This window comes from Sorex araneus, chromosome 2 (genome assembly GCF_027595985.1).
Source record: "Sorex araneus isolate mSorAra2 chromosome 2, mSorAra2.pri, whole genome shotgun sequence".
In the NCBI taxonomy this organism is placed as follows: Eukaryota; Metazoa; Chordata; class Mammalia; order Eulipotyphla; family Soricidae; genus Sorex; species Sorex araneus.
In genome coordinates this window covers 264,688,341-264,704,361 of record NC_073303.1, presented here as the reverse complement: position 1 = coordinate 264,704,361, position 16,021 = coordinate 264,688,341, and the positions used below count along the sequence as shown (strand labels likewise).

The 16,021-nt window shown below is 49.0% G+C and overlaps 1 protein-coding gene across 1 annotated transcript; it reads right to left on the bottom strand.

The window, feature by feature from the left end:
• Positions 1-393: 393 nt before the first annotated feature.
• Positions 394-15,383, bottom strand: SUCNR1 (succinate receptor 1). Its single transcript, XM_004603159.2, has 2 exons — positions 15,249-15,383; positions 394-2,113 (listed from the first exon to the last, which is right to left on the bottom strand). Exons 1-2 carry the CDS (start codon positions 15,249-15,251, stop codon positions 1,166-1,168), a joined length of 951 nt encoding a protein of 316 aa, XP_004603216.2. The 5' UTR covers positions 15,252-15,383; the 3' UTR covers positions 394-1,165.
• Positions 15,384-16,021: the final 638 nt, after the last annotated feature.

Here is a 16,021-nt window from a genome sequence, read left to right as displayed (position 1 = left end):
GGGTGTGCCCACAGACGTCCACTGCAGAGTGGACATGGCGTGCAGAGGGCCCCAAGCGGAGAGGCCTACTATGTCATGCTGACTAACTGTGCTGAGCCTGGGCAAGGCCATTGCCCTCTCTTCTGTGACACACACACACTAGCTCCTTATTACACGTCCCGTGGGGCCACTAAGCATCACTGTCCAGCTGTCCCAGATGCCCTGGAGAGCCGAGCCTGAGACACTTCCCCTCCCCGAAAGGAAGCAGTTTCTGACTGCAGTGCCCCAGGCCTGTGGGAGTGGCAGGGAGAGAAAAAGTGTCCTTCCCTCCAAGGAGCAATGAGCCCAGCAAATGTTAGAATTTCCATTTTATGTCCTCTTTATTTGCCTTATGATATGAAAGGATTATAAAGTTAACCAATCAATCAAGAACAGCGGGGTAATGAACTTTACTACATTCTATGAATGACAGATTATGATAATAAAATGCCAGATGGAACCACCACAATAAAATCAATATAATAGTTTTTGTTATATCTTTCTTTGGACTCTATAACACTGACATTTATATATCTCTCCCTGGTATCTCTCTCTCCTGTTCCGATAAATCCTTGGCAACGAAATTCCCAGCGAGCTAAGCACAGACACGGCTGTTTGTTGCCGTGTTTCTCACTTCCGATTCATAGGATTCTTTGCATTCTGCACCATGTAGCAGAGAACTGCTGGGTCACAGGCCCCCTGTCGGGACCCCCTGTCTGTCAGCACTGAGGCTCCGGGGGTCTCTCTCTAGGGCTTCTCGGGCTGCTGCTTCACTGGGACCACCGCACTTTCTCAGGAGCAGGCCTGACGAGGCTGGCTTCCAATCTCTGTCCTCACCGGAGTCACAGGACTGTGAGATTAAGAACAGCAGCGAGCCGTATGACCCAGGTATGATTATATGATCCACTGCTGGACCCGTGATTGGGTGTGACACCCGGACCGTGCCTGTGTCCTGCTCCACTGGTGCTGACCAGCCGTCAGACTCCCAAGCTCTGGTCCCACTATCTGTCACTCTCTGGGGACCGGAAGGAGCCCCTCCCACTGCTCCCCCTGGGGCTGCCCGGGTTTGGAGTGCAGGGGCAGGCCAGGGTGAATGAGGGGCCCACTCCTGGCCCCTGCAGCCCCCAGGAAGGGCCATTCCTGGGGGTCACCGTCGGAAGGGCGCGAGAGACTTGCAGTGCTGCCTGAGCGTGTTCATCAGCATGTCCCGGAAGTGGTCCCCCAGGAGGAAGTAGAAGACGGGGTTGATGACGCTGTTGAGGAAGGCCACGGGGCGCGAGATGATGTACAGCGTGTGGATGATGACCCGGGGACACCCCGGCTGCGGCCAGGCGCCCAGGCGCGAGGCGATCCTCATGTTGCGCAGCACGTGGTAGGGCGTGAAGAGCAGAGAGAAGATGCCCACGCCCAGGACCACCAGGCGCAGCGGCTTCTCCAGGGGCAGCGCCGAGGCCAGCCGGCGGGTCCTGCGCCTCAGGAAGAAGAGGATCTTCAGGTAGGAGCCGCACATGACGCCCAGGGGCACGAGGAAGCCCAGCACCGTCAGGCACAGGCTGTACAGGAGGTTGGAGCGGGCGTCCCCCGAGCTCGCATAGTCGGTGCAGCTGGAGCTGTTTCCTGCTGGGCGGATGAGGGAGAGGATGGGCAGCAGCTCCAGGGTGACCAGCACCCAGACGCCCAGGGAGAGCAGCACGGCCCAGGCCCTCCGCTGCAGGCAGTGGTTCCGGAAAGGGTGCTGCATGAGCAGGTAGCGGTCGACGCTGACCAAGGCCAGGAACAGGATGCTGGTGTAGAGGTTGGCGTGGAGCAGGTAGCGGTTCAGCAGGCACAGTGCATCCCCGTAGGCCCACCCGCCCAGGGCGTAGGTGCGGATCAGCACGGGCAGGGTGCACAGGAAGGCCAGGTCGGAGATGGCCAGGTTGAAGAGGTAGATGTTGCTGCTGGTCCACGTCTTCAGACAGAAGATGTAGCCAAAGACCACCACTGCGTTCCCCAGGATGCCCCCCACAAACTCGATCCCATAGAAAATGGGGAGGTAGAACCTTTCCAGGGCAGCCTTGGCCTCCAGCCAGCTTGTGCAAGACGCGTTCCATGCCTGGAGGAAGAAAAGGGCTGGCATGAGGCCATCTGCAGAGGGTGGAAGGACAGCTGTGTGGAGTGGCCAGGGCCGAAAGAGGAGGGGCTGCCGAGAGACACCCACCCCTGAGCCCAGCAGCAGACAGCCTCTTTCTGCCACGTCCTGCGTGGCGTTTCAGGACAGGGACATGCGTGTGCAGAGTGGGCAGAAATGCACAGGGAGGTCTTGCCAGGGCAGGGAGCAGTGTGTGAGCTGCCTCACACCAGGCCCTTTGGTCGTGTGACCCTAACTGTGGGCTAAGGGGGGGCTCAGATCCTGCTCAGTATCATGAACTGGCCCCAAATGTGGATGAGAAAATGGGTTCTAGTTTCAGTCCTGCCACTTTAACAGATCTAATTTTATTCAGTAGCTTGAACCCTGTGGCTCAAAAACTTAGGTTTGTCATATTAAATCTGCAAACTGTAACTCACTCTAATGTGTTTTTCCATTTAACTTCACTGTGAAGCTGAAGATCTCAGTAATAATAACAAGGACCCCTGTTTACTGAAGCAAGTTCCTGAGGGTCAGAACACAACATTCAGATGGCACACTATGGGGCGGGTCTGTTGTCAAGCGCGAGACTGAGGTAGGAAGTGAAGCATCAAGGTCCTCTCGCTGGTGACAGAGCATCGCCTGGGCACAAGCATCTTCAGGCCCAGGCCGTGCCCGCTTGCCCTGCCGTGCATCAGAGCGGCAGCTGCGAGCCTGGTTCTTTTCCCTTGTTATGGTGTGGGTGCTGGTCACACCTGGCCATGTTTGGGGCTCGCTCCTGGCTCTGTGTCCGGGCTTCACCCCGGGGAGGGCCTTGGATCCCTGAGCAGAGCCAGGGACCGAAGCTGCACTTACTCACTAACCCCAGGGAAACCCGGTCAGCTCCCAAGTCCAGCCTGTTTTCAGCAGGGCAGAAGAAGGAGAAAACAGTTCTAAAGTGCTCCTTGTCTAACAGGTCTCGGCGTGAGCACTGCAGCCCAATGGGCCTTTCACCGGAGCAATTTGGCAAACAGAGGAAAGGCAAGACCCTGAGCTGTTTCTCCTGGAGGAGCAGCCAGAGCAGGACCCCCTTGGGGTGACGTCTAGGGGACGGACACGCTCGGCAGCTTCTCCAGCCAAGGCTGTGGCGTCTGGAAGGTTGATTTCTGAGAAGCAGCCATGGAGCCGTGGACGTGATCAGGCACGGACACTGTTTGGAGAGGAGCATCTGAAAGACTCTGAATCCCGAGTCCCTGAGTCCCTCCCCAGGGTCCCTGACACCTCCCCAGGGCGCGGCCATGCGGGAGCAGACCGTGAGCCATGTCTCTGCCCGTCACTGTCGCGTGTCTCCTGTGCCTTGGCTCCTCTGCACCTTCTCTCCTCAGGGAGGGGCACAGCGTCTGCGGGGGCCCCTCGCCCCCAACCCGCTTCTCAAGGGCCTGCCTGACCCACCTCCTGCAGCTTGTGGACTCCACGGCCAGGAGCCTAGACACGGTTCTGGTGCAAACTCTCCTGGGGGGGCTCAGGTGGGGTTGCTCCCGGCTGCTCCCCCTCCTTCCCTGCCTCGGGGGCACACAGAGCACCCAGCTTTGATCCCTGAGTCTGTCTGCACGTTCGAGGTGCTGAGCCAAACTTCTTCCCGACCTTAGCTCTGGTGGCCTCCTGAGGGGGAGGGCGTTGGCGCTCCCTAGAGCCCGTCCACACGAAACCCCTCCTCAGTTGCTTTCAGTGACTCTTGCAGCTCCTCTCAGGATTCTTACCCTACACTTGGCACAGTGAAGATGCTTCTGGCTGGAGTCGGGAAGACAGCGCTTGACTGCTTATGAACATTTCCTACAAATTTCTCTAAGTATCAAATACGGCCCATTGCTTGTTTGTACTGCAAAAACTGACACACAGATAATACAGTGGGTGCTCAGAATTGGCCATCGAATTGGCCGCCACTCTGGTTGCTGTTCTGAAACACATTTGCCACAGTGAAACAATTAATGTCTTGTAGGACCAAGTTCAAGATCAAATGATAAGGGTCTGGAGCAAGGGCAGATTTCGGGGCACTTGCCTTGCATGGGACCAATGCTGGCTGAACCCCCTGCACAGCGGGGGTCCCGCTGCCAGGAGAGACCCCCAAACACAGAGCCTGAGCACCGCTGCATGTGGCCCAAACCCACAAATGAACTAATGAATGTTTAATTATAAGCCACGACCTATGATCAGAAAGTCTGGAAGGGCATATGGCAAACTAGGCCTGTTTTTATTCCGAGCCCTGAGACCACAGACCATTTTTATTTTGTTTCTGTTTTTAAGCTTTCAGTTTATTTGGAATCTCTGACCCCCACCCCAGCATTGTATTTTGTTTTCTCTTTTGCTGATTAATCCCCTTTCCTTCCCTTGGGTTGTTCTGTGGACGTTCTTGTGGCAGCGACAGGGCTTGCCCACAGAGCTCTGGGACGCGGGCTGGGACACGGCCTCTGGCCGTGGTTTTCAGGCGGGGTCTGGCTGTGCCGGCGGCTCGGGTGCTGGCGGGGTCTTTCTTCCTTGCTGGCACAGCCTGGTGCTTCCCGCCGCAGTGCTGACTCGGGGCTGCACCAGCTCACAGCCAAGCAGGACTGCAGCCCGGGGCCTGGACACTGACCGCAGGCCAGCGAGGCTGCACACGTGCTAGTCACTATGCCCATCGCCCGGGGTCCGGTCTGTCCCGGTCTTACCAAAGAGGAAACTTTCTAGAGACACAGATGAGGGTCTATGCGCTCACCAAGGTCTCGGTCGTCCAGAACAGTCAGGTGTCCTGGCCCTGCTGCCCTTTCCTCCCGCCCTCCCGCAGGAAGAGCAGCAGCAGCCGCCAGGGTCCTTCCAGGGACCCTTCGTTCTTTCCCTAGGCGGCGCTCTAGGACACACACACACACACACACACACACACACACACACACACACACACACACTCAGCTCTCCTAGGAAGGAGACCGCTGGACAGCAGGGAGGAAACTGCCTGATAGCCCCCGCCTGCTCCTGCACTCGCCCTCCAGGCTCGGTGCTGTGACATACGGGGCTCACTCTTCTGCATGGTTTACTCATTGCTAAAACGTTTTCTAAGCCCTTAATATGGATCATGGTTTATAAAGGCAACCCTAGTATTTGCAAAGCAATCGAACCTCCCAGCAGCCATGAGTTTGAGGGGTTCAGATCCCAAATAGGGTCCAAACCGGTTCCAACTTGAGTCAGATGTGTTCGTGGTGTGTCTCTCACCATCCTACAACTCAGTGAAGTCACCTGGTTCTTTAGGCAAAATTCCCGAGTGAAAGGGAAGCAGCTCATATAGTTATTTTGCTCTTTTGCTTTCCAGTACAGGCGTCTTCAAGTTTTAGGAAGCAGAAACTATGACACATAAGTCATAGCTTATTTGTTTCTATGGGCTGGAGTGATAGGACAACGGGTAGGGTGTTTGCCTTGCATGCAGCCAACCCAGGTTCGATTCTTCCATCCCTCTTGGAGAGCCCGGCAAGCTACCTAGAGTTTCCCGCCCGCAGAGCAGAGCCTGGCAAGCTACCTGTGCCGTATTTGATATGTCAAAAACAGTAACAAGTCTCACAATGGAGACATTACTGGTGCCCACTCGAGAAAATTAATGAACAACGGGATGACAGTGATACAGTGATTTATTTCTATGTTTTAAATTCCCATGTATTTTATATAGCTGAATTATTTTTAACAATTTTTAATGTACTTGTCACTTGTAGTCCCGTTGATCTTCGATTTGCTCGAGCAGGCGTCAGTAATATCTCCACTTGTCCGTGTCACGAGCCAGTGTAGCCCAATGATACCTGCTCACTCCAGGAACAGGAAGAGCCTCAAATTGTTCATTCAGAGATTTGACAAAGAAATCTGACCATCTAGTTGGTGGGCGGTCACGAGGTCTTCTGATGTCCCATGGAATCCAGTCTGTAATAGCTCTAGTCCAACAGTCGTCTCTGAATTGCATTACATGACTGGCCCATCTGATTTTTGATGCCTTGGCAAACGAGACAGCATCCCTGATTTTTGACCATTGACTGAGGTCAGAACTCTGGATTCCTTCTCTCACTTAAGTGAGACATGATATTCCCAGCATAGCTCTTTTGATTCCTCTTTGGGAGACCCTAATAGCATTCTCATCCTGCGTGCGTAGGGCCCAGGTCTCGGAGGCATATGTTAGTACAGGAAGAACAGTGGAATCAAATAGATGAGCCCGGAGTCGGAGGTTCTTTGTTCTCTTAACCACCTCTTCGACGCTCTTGAAGGCATTCCACGTTGCTCTCTTCCTCCTGCGTAGTTCTGGCACCAAGTCATTCGTCATGTTGATTTCTCGACCCAGGTACACATAGCTGCTGCATTCGGAGATGTTAGTTCCATTGAGAGTAAATGGAGCTTCAGGGACTAGTTCGTTTTTCATGAACATCGTCTTATTGAGATTCAGCTGCAATCCGACCTTTCCACACTCGTGGTCGAAGTCGGCCAGCATTTGTGCCGCTTGGCTAATGTTTGGTGTTAAGAGAACGATGCCATCAGCGAAGCAGAGGTGGTGTAATTGCCGACCGTCTATCTTCACTCCCATTCCTTCCCATTCCAGTCGTCACATGATGTTCTCAAGGGCGGCACTGAAGAGTTTCAGTGAAATGGTATCACCCTGCCACACCCCTCTCTTTACATCAATGATCACTTCCTTGTAGAATGGTGAGATCCTGGTGGTGAATCCACAATATAGCTCATGGAGGATTTTGATATACTGAGTTTGAATGCCCTGTTTGGCCAGGGCTTCAATGACTGCCTCAGTCTTAACAGAATCGAAGGCCTTCTTTAAGTCAATGAATGTTAGACAGAGCGGCATCTTGAACTCTTGCAAAACTTCAGTGAGTTTGGTCACTGTGTGGATATGGTCTATCGTGCTGAATCCCCTTCAGAACCTGGCTTGCTCCCATGGTTGTCCTTCATCTAGTGTTCTGCCAATTCTATTCAGGATGACACGAGTGAACAACTTGTACATGACAGACAGCAGGCAGATTGGGCGATAGTTGCCGATGTCATGGATGTCTCCCTTCTTGTACAACAGAACGATCCTACTGGTTTTCCATTGGGATGGAACCTTGCATTCAGACAGGTAGTGTGTGAAGAGTCAGGCCAGTGTATTGATGAGTACTGGCTGCAGATTCTTCAGGTGTTTTGGTCTGACCTTGTCTGGACCAGGTGCTGTTCGAGTCTTTACCAGCGAAATGGAATGTTGGATTTCAGAAGGGAGAACGTTGGGAACGACATATCCATCCTGCGGAATTTGGTATGTGGGCAGGTGGACATGGCTGTCAAAGAGATCCAAGTAGAAGTTGTGAATAATTTTCTCCATTGCCTTTCTGGAGAATGTGAATGATCCATCGGGACATTGGAGGGCAGTCATCTTGGTCTTGTAGTTGGCGAAGGACAGGAGAGCGTTGTGAATACTTTTCCCAACTTCTGCTGCACTGGCCAACACTGCTGCTCTTCTCTCTTTGAGGTCTTCCTTTATCGCATCTCTGCACAGCTTTGTGAGCTTGGATGTTAGCTTGTGGTTGCCTGAGGCTCGTGCCAAACCACGTTGATGAATGAGCTAGAAAGTTTTCAAAGATTGGTGTCTGTTTGTGGCTTTCTCACTCTCGGCATTCTTTGCACAGACATGGAGGTGCTGAACCAGTCGATCATATTCCTCGTCGATGTTGTCAAGGATGGCATCTTTCCATGCTGTTGCAATAGTGCCAAAGAGCTCCCAGTTGGTGGTCATTCTGGGAGTTGTCTTCTTAGACTTAAATTTTGCAGACTTTTCTCCGCGCTCTGTGAAGTAGAATTTCACATGAAGGAGAAGGTGATCTGATCCTGTTTGGAATTTTGGGACAACAGTGACATCAGTCAGGCAAAACCTTCGATTGAATATAATGTGGTCAATTTCATTGTGGAACTGTCCACCAGGAGACTCCCATGTCCAGCGTTTCGATTCGGTCTTCTGGAACTGTGAGTTACCATGGATGGTTTTGTCGACATGATGAATTCAGACAGTCTCTCACTCTAATCGTTCCATTCTAGGCCATGTGTCCCAATGTGGAGTTCTTCAGGCGACCTATTCGAACCTATCTTGGCATTAAAATCACCAACAATGATCTTGTTGAAGGCGTGGTCTTCTTTATAGAACTTCTCCAGTTCCATATAGAACCTCTCAATTTCTTCTTCATCGTAGTTGGAAGTTGGTGCATAGACAATGAAAATAGAAACTGCCGGCAGTGAGCCACATCTATTCAAGCGTAATTGTCCAATTTGTAATAGTCCAATTTGCGACCTTAGCTCTAGGTTCAAGGAGACCTGGAAACAAGATCCTCTGTCTGCCTCCTCCAATTTCTGGCATCTGAGGGAGGGGTCCAAACCAGATGCCCCACCCTACTTAAGATAAATGCCTCACTGGCTGACCCCCACTACATCCACTACCCAGTCATCTCCACCCTCCAGGTTGCTCTCACGCCATTTTTGACACTGGAGAAGAATTGTTCCTCGGAACATGCGACAACAGAGGCGTTGGTGGTGTTGGTGTCCTTGTCAACACGAACTTGGCCATGAGCATCTATTCATTCGAATGCCTAACAACCCGAATTGGATGATTACGCTTTTAATGTACTATGAATTTTTAATGTACTGTGATTTTAAGGTCATCTTCATCCCATTGATCGTCGATTTTCTCGAGCAGTCTCAGTAACATCTCCATTCATCCTAGCCCTGAGATTTTAGAAGCCTCTCTTTACTCATTCTTCCCAATGGTGCCACATTGGAGGCTCTTTCAGGGTCAGGGAATGAGCCCCATCATTGTTACTGGTTTTGGCATATGAATATGCCATGGGGAGCTTGCCAGGATCTCCCATGCAGGCAGGAAACTCGGTAGCTTGCCAGGTTCTCTGAGAGGGAGAACTAGGCTATAAGATATTCAAGTTTCTGGGAGCTTGGTTTTATAGTGTCTGGATGTTGACTGTTGATGGGATTACACAGCACCAGGGGCAGTTTCGGGGTGTGACCGCCTAGCTACTGGAAAATGGGGAATCTGAGCAGAAGAGGCCCAGTCCCTATCTGAGCAGGCTTGGGGATTTCAGCCCCGGGTTCTGCACACCTGGATTCCTCTGCTAGTTCCTTCATGCGTGAGGCTCATCCGAACTCGTCAGAGTCTCTTGCCCTCGCGCCTGGCTGTCTTCATCGGGGGGGCTCCTCGGAGGGGGTGGGCTGTTTTCCTCCCCACCCTGAGCAGAGCCCCAGCACTTGGAGCAATGTCAAATTTTACAGCAAAAACATGCAAATACAAAAGTACTCAGAGCCACAGAGCTAGTTAAAAGGGCTGGACTGCAGCATGGTTTGCATTCAAAAGGTCAAGTCTAACCCCCAGTACCACAGGGTCTGGTCAGAACCTCTGGGAACCACCCCGGCATATCATGCAGGGTGTAACCCCTAGGTACAGCCAGGTATGGCTGAAAATCATACCAAATAATGAAAGCACTCTCCGTTTATGAAAAAACTAAAAGAAACAACAGCTGGGAAGATAGGATAGCATGAGACACTTGCCTTCCATGCGGGGGACCTGGGTCAGAGCCAGCATCATATTTGGTCCCCCAGTGCCAGCACTAATTCCTGAGTGCAGAGCCAGGAGTATTGCCGGACGTGTCCCCAAAAAACAACAACAATAAAAGAAAAAGGCACTGAGGTAGGGCCTCTCCACCTCACTCAGACTTTCCCCATTTTAGTTACAACTACTCCCCAAGCCCCAAAAACAAATTTAAAAATAAAAGCATTTTATACTACTTTACCTTATTTAACCCAAACATCACTACCACCAAGTGCTCATTTTCTCCCACTGTGTAGACAACGTTAAAACATATTAAGTGGTGCCCTCATGGCCACTGATTACCCTTCCATGCCCAGACCTAACACCAAGACGTGAGCTTCTTTTATTTCTCTCGTGGTCTCTCCCACCAATTCCAATCCTTTTCACTCTTACTGTCAGTCTCACCTCTTTCAAACGTTGGGCACTCTCCCACCCACCTTCGCCCCTGCGTGATATTGCTAAGGGGAGCACAGAAGTTCCCCCAAAAGGCCCCCAACCACTTTTCCAGCCCTATCTCCTCCACTATTTAACAACTCTCATCTCGTTCACAAGTTCTCCTGCAAAAATCATTCGCACTTGTGCTCCCACCAGTAGTGCACACCTGCTAGCACTTCTATCTTCCTCGCCTAAACCACGAGCTTCGCCAGGCAACTCCTAGCATCTTTGCCAGATAATGAATAGCAAAGTTGTAGACCCGCGGGGGACGCGGCTGTCTCTTAAATACACTGTTAGGAAAGCAATGTTAAAGGGAAGCCTCTAGAGCACCGAGAGTCTTCATTCCCTTAGCCTTTACTTCATGTCTAGGGACCTCAGTGTTCTGGTTTTATCTAGTTGGTGTCTATGTCAGGAACTTTGTGGATTATATGATTTTTTGCATAAAAAAATCTCAAATATAAAACCGAAATGTAAATATATGCTGAGAAGTTTACAATCACACTGAAAACAGGGATTACTCCTGGCTATTTAACTCAGCAATTACCCCTGGCGGTGCTCAGAGGACCATATGGGATGCTGGGAATCGAACCCCAGTCGGCAGCGTGCAAGGCAAATGCCCTACCCACTGTGCTATCGCTCCAGCCCCAAGCTTTTTGTTTTGTTTTGTTGACGAATGATCTTCTGTATCTAGCCTATTTTAATGTACCATAGGGAAGTTTCATATCATTAAAAAAAAAACACTCCTCAGAGTACTCTGGTAAATACTCTGATAAGTACGTACACCATATTAGACAGTATTTCTAGATGTTGAAGTTGCATTCTAATTTTTTAACGTTAAGAGTGTATTTACTCCTTGCTTTTAAAGAGTTGGGGCAACACCTGGCAGTGCTCAGGGCTTATTCTCCGCTCTTCACTCAAGAGTCATTTCTGGTGGGCTTGGAGGCCATGTGGGATGTCCAGGATTGAGCCCAGTGAGATGTGGACAAGGCAAGGGCTTTGCCAGCTGTGCTCTCTCGACCCTATGAAGAGTCTCTAGGTTGCATTTCTGTCCGTGCTTTCCTTGATTGAGCAATGTGAGAGGGTCAGGGTCAGGGTAGGCACATGACTGCCACTGTCACAGTGTGCTCCTCTACAACAGTAAAATCATGACTTCATTTTTTTATGTAATTTTATCCCTAATGTTCTTAGATATCTGAAATCTTGTCTTTACCAGGAACAGTTTGAAAGAAGAATCACAGAAGGGTGTGTGGGCAGCGATGGGCAAGGGAGGAATCCTGTGTATCTTGTTTGTATTAATGATGTTTGGGCTTCAGTCTTACCATTATCTGATGAGCTTAAAATCTTTTTTTGTACCAGGTGATGGAGCTCTATCTCCACTGTTGTCAGGATTCAGAACTAGCTCCATGGCACTTTGAAGTACTGCTTTTTAAAAAAAAATTTATTGAATCACTGTGAGATAGTTACAAGTTTTCATGTTTGGGTTACAATTTCATAATGATCAAACCCCCATCCCTCCACCAGCGTACATTTCCCACCACCAATATCCCGGGTATATCCTCCCTTCCCACCCTCCCCCTGCCTCCATGGCAGACAATATTCCCCATATTCCCTCTCTACTTTTGGGCATCATGGCTTGCAACACAGACACTGAGAGGACATCATGTTTGGTCCATTATCTACTTTCGGCACGCATCTCCCATACCAGCTGGTTCCTCGAGCCATCATTTTCTTAGTGATCCCTTCCCAATTCCATCTGCCTTCTCCCCTCCGCTCGTGAAACAGTCTTCCAGCTATGGGGCAATCCTCCTGACCTTTGTATCTACTTTCTTGGGTGTCAGTCTCTTGAAGTACTGCTTTTGAGGCACTCTGTACAGGTCTAGTCTTTTTAAGCGCCATTGTCTTCTCAGTCCTGTTCCTATGCTGGGTGTTTTAAACTGTGATTATGTTTTAGAGCCCAGTGAATCACAAAAAGAAAAACCAAAAGTAAAAGTCACATTGTTGTTTTCCTTCTAATCTGTAAGAGCTGTAGCACTGTAGCACTGTTGTCCTGTTGCTCATCAATTTGCTTAAATGGGCACCAGTAACGTCTCCATTGTGAGATTTGTTGTTACTGTTTTTGGCATATTGAATATGCAATGGGTAGCTTGCCAGGCTCTGCCATGGGGGCGGGATACTCTCAGTAGCTTGCCAGGCTCTTCAAGAGGGAGAGAGGAATCGAACCCAGGTTGGCCGCGTGCAAGGCAAACCCCTACCCGCTGTGCTATTGCTCCAGCCCACAGTAAGAGCTATAGACTTTATTTTATTTTGGTTTGGGGGCCACCCTTGGCATTGCTAAAGGTTACTCCTGGCTCTGCACCTGGCTCTGGCAGAGCCTGGGAGACCACACGGGGTTCCGGGGATCAGACCTGGGTTGGCTGCATGCAAGGCCAGCACCCTACCAGCTTTACTATCTCTCTAGCCCTGCATTTGTTTGTTTGTTTTTTCAATAGAGGAACAAGTTGATTATGTGGAGTAAAAGGAATCAAGACACTTAGTGTTGTGGTGTGGTTAGAAACAAGGAATTTTGGGAAAATCAGACGTGGGTTCAAATCCTGGCACTGTCATTTGCCGCCAAGCTGTTTGGAATTGAGTCTTCTTGCAGAATGACGGAGCAGGGAAGACCTGCCAGCACCCTCTGAGAGCATATCTTCTGTCTGAGTGTTCTGCCTTCTCCCACATTTCTGTATAAAAGCTCCCATCTTTCCCCCTCCCCGTTTTTAAAGAACAACCAGCTTTTAGATTTTACAACACTTTCATCATAAAAGGAATTAGGGTGAATTTGAACATAAAAGTGTCTGTTGTTTGTTTGCGAGCCACACCCAGCCAGTGCTCAGGGATCACTCCTGGTGGTGTTTAGAAGACTGACTGCATGTGGTGCCGTGGGTCACACCCAGGTCGGGTCCTGCATCACAAGTGCTCTGTACTGTCTCTCCAACCCATGAACATTAAAAATCCTACCTTGAAAAGAAGTCCATTTATTAACACTTGGAATTTTTCACTTTTTTAAAAAATGTACTTAAAGAAAGGTTGCATTTAGACTGTGTATTCAAACATCTTTGTATAGAAATCAAAAATTAAATTTTTGCTTAGATAACTCAAATTAATATGTCATTGAAGAAATGGATAATTCCTTGTTGAATGGAATAGTGACTTCTTACTGAGACCAAAGGATAACCCATAATTTAGTCTACCTTGTAAGACATCCTGAAACAAGACAAGTGAAAATTAAAGTTTCTAAAGCACCTGCTCGATTTTGATTTCTTCCTTATTTGGCATGTGCTCCTGAGATCAGAACAGGTTTTTATAGGTATTACATTTGTTAAAATTGATTTACTTAGAATGACAGTGACACACAATATGATCTCACAGAACCCAGCATTTACATTAGGGCTTATTCTTGGTGGAGTCTGGACAAAAATAGAGTGTATGTACTATTGTAGTATCATTCTGAGTACCTGCATCACCCTTAAATCTTCTGTTCTATGCTTGTTCATTCCTCCTTTCTCCTGAATCTCTGGCAGCCATGGAAGTTACTTTTTCCCCACAGTTTTCAGTGTGTTTGTAAACTTTTCATGGAAGATTTTAAGGTACGATGAATAAAACAAATATATGTCTCAAAGTATCTCTTAATCTGTCACACTAATTAAACCACAAAGAAATCTCAATTTTCTCACACAATCAGCTTACTAATACTCATTTTTAAAATACTGGAGGGGAGGGGAAATCCACACTTGGCAACGCTTAGGGATCACTCCTGACAGGTATCAAGGGACCATAAACAGTTCTGGGGATCAAATCTGGTTTAGCTGTGTGCAAGGCAAGAATTTTACCCATTGGACTATATCTTTAGTCTCAATAGCATTTATTTTTGATCAGAGAATAATGTCCACTTTACGTTGTTTTTAGTTTAATGCACTTTTTTTTTTTTTGCTGTTTGGGTCACACCCAGCAATGCACAGGGGTTACTCCTGGATCATTCACTCAGGAATTACTCCTGGCGGTGCTCAGGGGACCATATGGGATGCTGGGAATCGAACCCGGTCAGCTGCGTGCAAGGCTACGGCTATGGCTCCAGCCCCATTTAATGCACATTTTAAAAACTTACATTAAAATATATTTGGGAATCTGGAGTGGAGCTCAATGGCAAAATGCAGGCAGGAGACCTGGGTTTAAACCCCTGTACCACCACACACACACACACACACACACACACACACACACACACACATACACACAAATATATACATGTACATGTGTATATATTGTTAGCTTTTAAAATGTTTTCCTTATAATAATCACAGTAAAGAACATTTATGAAGTCTTAATTTTCAACTACTTCATTAAGAACATTTGCATAGCTATTTGGACATTTTTAACAAATTGTTCTCTCATTAATAAAGAATTTCAATAAAAACATATACTCACACCAAAAATGCACCATAATTTAATAGATTATTGCATTTTTATGCATTCTGGAATAACACCAAAACACAAGAGTGATAACATGGTTCAAATCCTATGTACGTGAATGTCTTTAAAAGGACATCAATTATAAATAACTCAGAAGTTAAAATGCAATAGTTTCTGAGACTTTCTATTTTCCTTAGTGAATTATATCGTACAATATTCAATTATTGCAAATAAATATACAATAGATGCAATATTCACAATGCCCTAAATTCCCTTTGGCACATTGTTTTCTGAGCATAAAAATGTATATGATAGCCAATTTCATATGATATACCATCACTAAATCATTCCCTTTAATAGCTGTACTTCTTACATAAAACCCAGGTACACCCTTGTTGTAGTAGAAGTTGCAAAGCAACTGGCAACTACACTGAGACTGCCACCTGGGGACTCTTGAGGGGTATCACTTCCTCGCCACCTCTGCAGCTCTGCGTGGTACGGGCAGCCTGTCCACAGGCCCCTCTCAGCTCAGGCCCACCTCCTGCTGCACGGCTCTTGGGAGGGCCCCCAGCCCACGCAGGGGGGCTGCTCTCTGCTCCGACCCCCGCTGTGTGGCATCAGACTCACCATTCCTCCGCAAGTCCCCGGTCTCTTCACAGAAATCCTCTGCCAAGGACTTGATCTAGCTCTGTGCGACCCAGAGCGAGGTCAGTTCAAAGGCCCAGGGATAATGTACTCAACCCTCCGAGTCAGATATTCAAGCAAGGGAACTTCCCGAGAGGAGGCAAGATGAAGCGACTTGCTCAGTTCAAGGAAAGTGCCCTGAGTGACTCTGGCTGGATTGTCTCATTTGCTGTCAGAGCCCAGAGACACCCCCATTTCCATGCTCATTTGCATGTGTCAACAGTCAGAGCACTGGGCCAGAGAGGGCTGCTGCACGCCTGGTCTCCTGAGCCCTGCTGGGTGCCCAGAGCTGGGAGGACCCTTGGGCCCAACAATCCCCCTCCCCCCAGGAACACACACACACACACACACACACACACACAGAGAGGAAACACATTTATCTTGGGTGTGCAGTGGCAGTTGCTCTCCCTAATTTATTCTTCAAATTCACTTTTTGGATGAATTCTATGTGAAACATTGAAAGGATTAGGAAGGCCCTGAAGGGACTGTAACTGAATTTCCCACAGCAGACTTGTCCAGACGTCCTGCTACTCTCAGGAGCAACCCGGTACAACTGTGCTCCCCTCTTTGTTTCATGCCACGAAAAGCAGAGACACAAAGGCCGCATTAGGTGTCTGGGGCTAGGAAAGCAGGTGTGCAAGATGGCTGGTGTGGAGTAGGTGGTTCATCACCCCCCCCCCACACACACACACCTTGCTCACACAGCAACACAGCCC